Genomic DNA, 9,883 nt, shown 5'->3' on the forward strand with positions numbered 1-9,883 from the left:
CGGCCAGTAAAGCCAGAGAGGACAATAAGAGGGTCATTTCTTATTGAAGTTATATTCAAACAATCAGTTGGGGTTTTCTTTTATTGAAAGTTTCAGTTAGTAATGTTGCTTTTATAAAACACCCAGAAATCAATTGATCAGTGCCAGCGACTCTCACAAAACATCCAATACAATCAACATTTACGATTCACAGTGTCTCTCTCTCTCTCTCACACACACACACACACACACACACACACACACACACACACACACACCCTTCCGTCTTGCCCACGAGCAGATGAATATAAATCGGCATTGTGATTTTTGTATTACAGTTCTGAAAGAGGTCCAGTAGACTGACCTCTGACCTGCAAGCGGTTCCACATCTCACTCACACACACACACACACACACACACACACACACACCCCCTTCCGTCTTGCCCACGAGCAGATGAATATAAATCGGCATTGTGATTTTTGTATTACAGTTCTGAAAGAGGTCCAGTAGACTGACCTCTGACCTGCAAGCGGTTCCACATCTCACTCACACACACACACACACACACACACACACACACACACACACACACACACACACACACACACCTTCCAAGCCTCGGATCAACAGAAAAGTGAAAGTCTGGCCCAAGCTCATTAAAACCATCAGGGTTAGAGAGTTTACTGGAGAAATGTTTCTTGCTCGATTCCAGAAGGATCTTTCTGCTGGATTGGCTGTGCAGACTCTATTTGGGAGGAGGAGAGATGGGAGGAGTTTTATCATGTGAAATAAAAAGATAACGCGGGTCTGAGACGACGAGGAGGAGGAGGAGGAGGAGGAGGAAGGGTTCTCTAACTGAGGAGCTGTCTGATCTCCTTATGCATGTGACACAGGAAGTCCACGTACGACGCTCCTCCACAGCTGTTCTTATCCTCCACCAGGAAGTGTTTAAAGATCAGCTCCAGCCTGTCCTCCTGCTTCACCACCATCAGCTGAAACAGCACAACACAGCCCACGTCAGAGAGAGAGAGAGACAGCACAACACAGCCCACGTCACAGAGAGAGAGAGAGAGACAGCACAACACAGCTCACGTCAGAGAGAGAGAGAGACAGCACAACACAGCCCACGTCACAGAGAGAGAGAGAGAGACAGCACAACACAGCTCACATCAGAGAGAGAGAGAGACAGCACAACACAGCCCATGTCAGAGAGAGAGAGAGAGAGACAGCACAACACAGCCCATGTCAGAGAGAGAGAGAGAGAGACAGCACAACACAGCTCACATCAGAGAGAGAGAGAGACAGCACAACACAGCCCACGTCAGAGAGAGAGATAGACAGCACAACACAGCCCACGTCAGAGAGAGAGAGACAGCACAACACAGCCCACGTCAGAGAGAGAGAGAGAGAGAGACAGCACAACACAGCCCACGTCAGAGAGAGAGAGAGAGAGAGACAGCACAACACAGCTCATGAGAGAGAGAGACAGAGAGAGAGAGACAGACAGACAGAGAGACAGAGAGAAAGTGAGGGATGGAGAGAGACAGGGAGAGAGACGGAGAGAGAGAGAGAGAAAGAGAGATGGAGAGACACAGGGAGAGAGAGAGATGGAGAGAGAGAGACAGAGAGAGAGAGAGAGAGAGACGGAGAGAGATAGGAGAGAGAGAGAGACAGAGAGAGATAGAGAGGGAGAGAGATAGAGAGAGAGAGGGAAAGAGAGAGAGAGAGAGTGTGACTGGGGGAGAAACAGTGTGGTAACAGGAGAAACAGGGATGATGAGAACTCTCACCTTCATGTATCGTGAGCGCTGTGCCCTGAAAGACTGGATGATCTCCCGTAGTCTCTTAGAGAATGGGTTATCCAACACCGGCAACACCGTCTACAACAACAGCACGCATATCAGACATCGCGCACGCACGCGTGCACACACACACACACACACACACACACACACGCCCGGCCATCAGAACAACCACAACTAACCTGACCTCAGAGCTCCACAGAGCTCAACCATCTGACCTCTGCACCTCTCTAAACCATAGATGAGGTGATCAATAATATCTGTCTGTGTGATGATCTGCCTGAGGATGCAGCGACTGAGGGGAGGTGTGTCTGAAGTCCTACCATGTTTGGATCTATCTGGCTGAAGGCCGGCGTGCCGAAGATGTTCTGGAGCAGCTCCTGCTGGGCGTTGGCTCCGACCCACAGGAAGAGGTTGAGTCCAGTCTCCAGCAGGTACACACCTCCCTTAGACAACCTCTCCTCAGAGTCACGCACTGCCACAGGTAGACCGTCACCCTCCACATCCAACTTCTGCTACAGTGCCAGCAGAGAGAGAGAGAGAGTCAGTATAAACAGTACAGATGCATCTAGCATCTAGTTATAGCTGTCCTGACTTGGTGTGAGAGAGAGAGAGAGAGAGAGAGAGAGAGAGAATGCATGTGAGTATGTGTTTGTGTGTGTGTGTGTGTGTGTGTGTGTGTGAGAGAGAGAGAGAGAGAACGTATGGGAGTATGTGTTTGTGTTCGTATGTGTGTGTGTGTGTGTGAGTGTGTGTGTGTGTGTGAGAGAGAGAGAGAGAGAGAACGTATGGGAGTATGTGTTTGTGTTCGTATGTGTGTGTGTGTGTGTGTGAGTGTGTGAGTGTGTGTGTGTGTGTGAGAGTGAGACTGACCAGTGGAATGAGTCGTGGGTAGAAGAACACATGACTTTCTGCCACATCCATGGCGCTGAGCAGCTGTCTCAGGTAGGCGCGGTCATCCAGAGACACGTCAGCCCCAGGGAGTAACACATCACTCTTCAGAACGCAATTCAGATAGACCGGCAACAGCTTCATGCACTCCGGCAGGATCAGCTACACACACACACACACACAGACAGACACACAGGTACACACACACACACACACACAGACAAACACAGGTACACACACACACACACACACGGACGGACACACACGTCAGCGAAAAAGGGCACCATAGTTTGGCTCTTTCAGAGTGAGATATTTAGCAGAAGTTACTGGGTACACTGGCTTGACTGGTGGAGACGAGGGCAGTGTTTACCTGTCCGGCAGAGGAGGGACTGGCACAGTTCTTACGGTAGCAGGCCAGGATCTGGGCACACTGATTCACCAGACTGTCCCTCACCGTCTTCGTGGGATTACTGAGCACGCTCCGGTATGCTGCACACAGACGCGCACACACACACACACACACACACACACACACACACACACAGAGTCAAGCACAGGATCATAGGTCCTGCAATAACGCTGCTTTAAAAACATACTGAATGACTCTATTCTCAGACAGTCGGGCTGTGAACACAGAGAATGGAGAGACATGGGTGAATCTGCAGAGAACAGAGGATGAGTAAATGAGTGTGTGTGTGTTTGACTCACCAGACTTGGCCAGGAAGTTGATGATGGTGTCTGTCTCACAGTTGCGGTACAGGTCAGCCAGCTGTGCACAGCAGTTCACTGCCATGTTATGGATCCTCAGACGCCTCTGACCACTGCAGCTGGTATACAGCACCGCACACTGTCTCACACACACGCACGCACACACACACACACACACACACACAAAGAGATTAACATACAGTGGGCAGCATTGTACAGTCTAACACAGAGAAAAAAGAGAAGCATGCACGCACACACTCACACACACACACACACACAGACACACACACACAGACACAGACACACACACACAGACACAGACACACACACACAGACACACAGACACACACACACACAGACACACAGACACACACAGACACACACAGACACACAGACACAGACAGACACACACACACACACACAGACAGACACACACACACACAGACAGACACACACAGACACACACAGACACACACAGACACACAGACACAGACACAGACAGACACACACACACACACACACACAGACAGACAGACACACACACACACAGACAGACACACACAGACAGACACACACCTGCATGAGGGCTCCAGTCTCCTCACTAAGTTTGTCGTCATGTTTAAACTCCACTGTGATGGTTTTGTCACAGTCCAGTCCTGCCAGCTCCACATCTGTGGTGTTACTCATGTAGAAGGAACCAAAGAAGTCTGTCGCCCGGATCCCTGTCCACACACACACACACACAATCAGCCAGAGACTAACCTCAGCTGCTGACATTTGACCCCAAACTGACCCCTCCCTCTCCCCACCTGGACACTACACTCAGTAGTACAAGTAATAAAGGTCAGAGGGCATTCAGCTCTCAGAGAGTTTCTGGTGGAAAAGAGAGGGGGTAGACCTGTTCTGTTCTGGATGAACTCTCACACACTCACCTGTGCTGGTCCGTACCCTCATCACCGCGTCAAAGCCCACCTGCTTCTCAACATCTCGCCGCAGGTCTTTCAAGAACCGCTCCTGATCCGCCTGGGCCTGAAACACAGCGGAACCGGAACCACACTCAACAAAAACGTCCTCACAACAATAACAAGCCTGGTCACGCTGATAATCACACTGCTGTGAGTGTTACAGCGTTACGTTAACTAATTCACTCAAGTCTTAGTAAATGTAAATGAATCCAGTCAAACTTAAGATAAACCAATTCAATGACACTTTGCTTCAGTTAAGCTTTACGTAGTGTAAACTAATCTAAATGTCATCCTGAATAGACACCACTCAATACAGCCCCTCATCCATCGATCATCTTTGATCATTCAAACTTTACTTTATGCAAACCAACTTGATTGAATCATGGTTGCATACACGTGTTCACATACCATGATGTGAATACATGTTTATGCCACACTGAATAGACATCCTCACGTACAATGGAAAGGATTTGTCAGGATTTCTCACCTGGAAATAGGTGTATTTGTAGATGGATCCTCCAGTGGAGGTGGGGACGACCCCTAACGTTGCCACGTCGACGTACTGGTTTGGGAAAAGGAAGAGATCCACACAGCAGCCCTGGGCCACACACTCCTTGGCCAGGTTATTATAGAAACTCACCTGAGGCTGGAACAAGGACTGGACCAAAGCAGAAACAGACAGAACCGCACGATCAGAGGACGGTGCAAACACACCACCATCACACACACATATACACACAGAGTCTGCACACATGCATGCACGCATACGCATACTGACCACAGACACGCGCGCACACACACACAGACACGCGCACACACACACAGACACGCACACACGAGCAGACACTACTGTAACGCTCTCAGTTTCAAGCACAGTTCAAACCCTGGAGACAGGGTTCAGATTAAGAGAGAGAGGACAATACCTTCTCTTTGTCTGTGCCAACCAGCTTCTTATCCTCACGATTCTTCAGTTTTCCCGGTGCCTCAGCGATAGGCAGAGAGGAGTGGAAAACAAACAGCTTTCCTGCACAATCAGCCGCCTGGAATACACACAGAATCCACTTAAAGCTCCCTGCTCAACTCACCCAAACACATCAACAGCCAAATACACAAACACATCCATCTCACAGGGCTCTCCGCTCATACCACATTCACCCAACCGTCTCAGCGTGGAGCCGGTCTGTCTGTAATACCCTCAGTGTAAAAGAGTACAGCCAGTCAGTCGGTCTGTAGGCCCTGTGTCTGTCCACCTCAGCTCCTCACACTCAAACAGAGGGCAGTGATGTGGGGTGAGACAGGTTTGTGCACTGCACTGGTGTGGATGTGAGGGGAGAATATTGAGGGCGGGGGGTGAGACAGGTTTGTGCGCTGCACTGGTCTGGATGTGAAGGGAGAATACTGAGGGAGGGGGGTGAGACAGGTTTGTGCACTGCACTGGTCTGAATGTGAGGGAAGAATACTGAGGGAGGGTGATGTGGGGTGAGACAGGTTCGTGCACTGCACTGGTGTGGATGTGAGGGGAGAATACTGAGGGAGGGGGGTGAGACAGGTTTGTGCACTGCACTGGTCTGAATGTGAGGGAAGAATACTGAGGGAGGGTGATGTGGGGTGAGACAGGTTCGTGCACTGCACTGGTGTGGATGTGAGGGGAGAATATTGAGGGCGGGGGTGAGACAGGTTTGTGCGCTGCTCTGGTGGGGATGTGAAGGGAGAATACTGAGAGGGGGGTGATGTGTGGATGTGAGGGGAGAATATTGGGGGGGGGGGGGGGGGGGGGGATGTGGGGAGGTGTCTGACCTTCAGTGCCTCCAGTCCTGCCTGGATCACTGGCCCAAACACAGTCTCTGTCTCCCGTGTGTCTGCAAACATCTCAGGGATCTGGTCCAGCAAACTGACAGAGAGAGAGAAAGAGAGAGAGAGAGTGAGAGAGAGATTTTAAAACATTTAAGCTGAGACATTTAGGAATGGAGATGTAAAACATTGTTCAGTTAGTGATGTTTCTAGCTGCAGGACCTGGACATATAATACACAAAGTGAGCAGCTTTAGGACGAGAAAATCGGCACAGTCATAAACATAAGAGACAGAGAACACTGGTGATCATGTGTTATAGCTGACCTGACATCCTACACAAATAAAACTTGTCTAACACTTCCTTTCACAGCCAATAAGTAGAGGAGAAAACCACTTTAACCACAGTGGAAAATGTGGAAAAACCTGGACTTCTGAGAGGGCCGGATGAGGGTTCATCCTTAAGGAATGACTGCTTTAGAAACAGGACCGGGTTCTGAGGGACTTACCTTTCGATGACCACTCTGGATTCTGAGACGTTGACAAGAAAGCCGTCCAGCAGAGGGACGAACATGTCGGCCACATCCGACACCACCATCATCTGTGGCTGGCCCAGAGAGCCCTTCACGTTATAGAAATGCAACACCTTATTGTAGGTGACAAAACCTACGCGCACGTTTGACTCTGCATCCGGATTCTCCCTGCACACACACACACACACACACACACACACACACACACACACACACACACACAAGGTGTTATTGACTGATGTGCTTTGAATTACCTGGAGAGGAAGTGATAAGGTTTTTTTTGTTGTTGCTGTTTTTTTATACCTGGGCAAGTAATCATATAAGTTTTTTTGTTGTTGTTGTTTTACCTGGGCAGGTTGTCATAAATGTTTTTGTTGTTGTTGTGTTTTTACCTGGGCAGGTAGTCAAGCAGGGTCTTAAGCTCCTGACAGACGATTCCCACCATGCCGTTCTTCACTGCGTTGTATGACACATCGATGAGGAAGATGAAGGCTGGAGGCTGGGGGGGCTTGTTGTTCTGGAATTAAATGAGTCATTGTGAACTTTAATATGGGTCTGATTCAAAACAGACAAATACATTACAGCTAGAGATTGGATGCCAACACTTTCACTAAACTCTAATCTAATGTGGACAAGCGCACGCGCACGCACACGCGCACACACACACACACACACACCCCCACCCTCATGCTGAGCCACTGCAAACACACACACACACTCTCTCATACCTTACAGTAATCGACCGTGGCCAGGAACTCGTAGCTGCCCAGTGAGAGCTCCGGGCGGTCGTAGCAGTCCACACGCTTCCCTGTGTGGTCCAGATGCTGGAAGTAATGTGGAGGCACTGGACACAGGACACACACACATCACGTCAAGAATCACGTCAGCGGTTACTCCATAACAACATGTCCAAAATTCAAAAGTAATCAGCACTACAATGCTATGTCAGTTCCTGCAGTCAACAGTAGACATCACAGAGACATTCTCACAGAGCTAAAGAGTAAAGCTCAACCTAAACTTTGCCACGTGTGTGTGTGTGTGTGTGATCTGAAAAAGTCCCGGATTGTTTATGGAATTCTTGTGACTGATTAAATATTTTCCACCACACATTTGAACTTTGTCTCTCATTAAAAATGCATGTTCAGTGTTAAGTGATACATGAACACTGTCCTCCTCCTACGGATTCTTCTGATCAATACTGTGAGTTTAAAACAAATCTATAATGGACACAGACATTGCTGAGTTCTAAATGTCCTAAAAAACAGATCATTCCTCAAAAGCCAGCGTAAAAATTGTTGAAATAGTTTGAATTTAAAAAGCCTGATGGACAACAAGGTTAAATCCATATTTTTCAGAGCATAGGGACGTAGCTTCACATTTAGACTTTAGTCCAGTGCAGAAAATCAGTTCAAACACGTTGATGCACCAGGCCAGGAACATGACAGTGGAGAGAGATCATTGAAAGGTCGCTCAGTAAAACACACTGTTTGGCTGTTTGGATTAGTGTCATACAGTAGCAGCCTATACCTGTGCCTGCTGTGTTACAGATGCTGAGCACAGCTTTCTATGTGTTCTCATGACTACTGTGACAGACAGACAGAGAGAGAGAGAGAAAGAGAGAGACAGAGAAAGAGTGAGAGACTCACCCTCTGTAACGCAGCTGCAGAAGCCGCACTGAAAGCGACGTCCTCCCTCAATGAACTGCATGTACGGACACATGTAGGCCTTACAGCGGTTACAACGGATCGGTCCGCTTTCTCCGTGGTCCACTATGTACGGAGGGGCCTACCACGCACGCACACACACACACACACAAACACACACACACAGAGAGAGAGGGAGTAAGAGAGACTCTGATCTGAAATAAAAAGCACTCAAATGAAGAGTCTGAGTCTTTTCTTCATCCTCCGTCTGTGACTCTGAGTCCTGCAGATTGACTGCTGTTACAGAAACAGACAGACAGACAAACAACACAGCCCTCACAGAGAGAAAGAGAGAGAGAGACAGAGAGAGAGAGGGGGGGAGAGGGAGAGAGAGAGAGAGAGGGAGAGAGAGGGGGAGGGGGAGGGAGAGAGAGAGAGAGAGATACTGACAGTTTGGGGTGCGGGGAGACTCACCTCGTCTGGAGGCAGCGTGGCTAAAGGCTTGATGACTGCGGCCAGAGGAACCTGCGACTGCTTGGCCATGTCTGAGGTACAGGGCATGTTGTACGCCGTGCAGCGGATAAAACGAGGACTGGCGTTACCTGCAGACGCAAACACAGAACTCAGCGACCGGCCCACGAAAAACACACACATACATAAACACACACACATATATAAATATATAAACAACACAAACACAGAACTCAGCAACCGGCCCACGAAAAACACATACATATGAACACGCGTGTGGCATATTTCAAATCATGAGTGCGCTTAAGATTGATGTACACGTCGCCGGGGGCTGAGACGTTTACTGTCCTGTACTCCCTGTACCTCACGCAGACAGGCGTTTGACTGGCAGAGCTTTAGAGCGGAGCTATGGAGAAAAGAGCAGTGCAGACTGAGGTCTGAGTCAGTCTCAACATGACCTCTCTCTGTCACTGCGCCCTTCACCTTAAACCACCCCTGACTCACGCAGTTCGCTCCAGTTCACAGCAGCGGCAAAATGAACCATGGCACATGTGAAGGTAGGAGAGGACTGACGTGGGAAAGAAACCCAGAGCTGTGTGAATGTAAACACCGTGTAAAGTCTGCCATCAGGCCTCTACAGAGGACTACATCTGCCCTGTCAGACAGAGCTTTAACATGGACGGCACTGAGCTGAATGGACAGCGTGAAAACGGGCAGGTTTCCAACGGCAGGTGCCTAAACTCGGGACTCACCTTGATCTTTGACTTGAAAGTTGGTCGTGACAAGTGGGGGAGCTTGACCTCTGACCCCTGTGACGAAGGGGTCACTGCCCTTATTGGCCTTATCATCCTCAATGACCTGGATCTAAGACAGCCAAGATCAACAAACACAGTGAGTGAGAGAGAGAACACACACACACACACACACACACACACACCACGGGTACAGCACACATGAATACACATGCTTACACTGTATCCACACACGGACACAGTCACATGACTTGACCAGCATTTGAAAAAAATCAGTGATTTTTGGATTAAATGAATGATCCCCGATCAGCTCTAAAGAGTTGGGATACACAGACATTCGATGTTAAGA

The 9,883-nt window shown here is 49.0% G+C and overlaps 1 protein-coding gene across 2 annotated transcripts in view; it reads right to left on the reverse strand.

The window, feature by feature from the left end:
* Window positions 1-832: 832 nt before the first annotated feature.
* Window positions 833-9,883, reverse strand: part of sec24c (SEC24 homolog C, COPII coat complex component) — a 19,567-nt gene continuing 10,516 nt past the window's right edge. For both annotated transcript variants that reach the window (XM_030773792.1, XM_030773791.1), the window contains 17 exons: window positions 9,535-9,646; window positions 8,786-8,913; window positions 8,315-8,453; window positions 7,397-7,512; window positions 7,061-7,185; window positions 6,645-6,836; window positions 6,144-6,237; window positions 5,270-5,386; window positions 4,834-5,004; window positions 4,314-4,410; window positions 3,958-4,103; window positions 3,382-3,520; window positions 3,044-3,162; window positions 2,656-2,835; window positions 2,106-2,297; window positions 1,771-1,860; window positions 833-973 (listed from right to left, as the gene is read on the reverse strand). In XM_030773792.1, the coding sequence (XP_030629652.1) occupies window positions 833-973; window positions 1,771-1,860; window positions 2,106-2,297; window positions 2,656-2,835; window positions 3,044-3,162; window positions 3,382-3,520; window positions 3,958-4,103; window positions 4,314-4,410; window positions 4,834-5,004; window positions 5,270-5,386; window positions 6,144-6,237; window positions 6,645-6,836; window positions 7,061-7,185; window positions 7,397-7,512; window positions 8,315-8,453; window positions 8,786-8,913; window positions 9,535-9,646 (2,298 nt within the window). The remainder of the gene's footprint in view (window positions 974-1,770; window positions 1,861-2,105; window positions 2,298-2,655; window positions 2,836-3,043; window positions 3,163-3,381; window positions 3,521-3,957; window positions 4,104-4,313; window positions 4,411-4,833; window positions 5,005-5,269; window positions 5,387-6,143; window positions 6,238-6,644; window positions 6,837-7,060; window positions 7,186-7,396; window positions 7,513-8,314; window positions 8,454-8,785; window positions 8,914-9,534; window positions 9,647-9,883) is intronic.

Source organism: Chanos chanos, chromosome 5, assembly GCF_902362185.1.
Source record: "Chanos chanos chromosome 5, fChaCha1.1, whole genome shotgun sequence".
Classification (NCBI taxonomy): domain Eukaryota; kingdom Metazoa; phylum Chordata; class Actinopteri; order Gonorynchiformes; family Chanidae; genus Chanos; species Chanos chanos.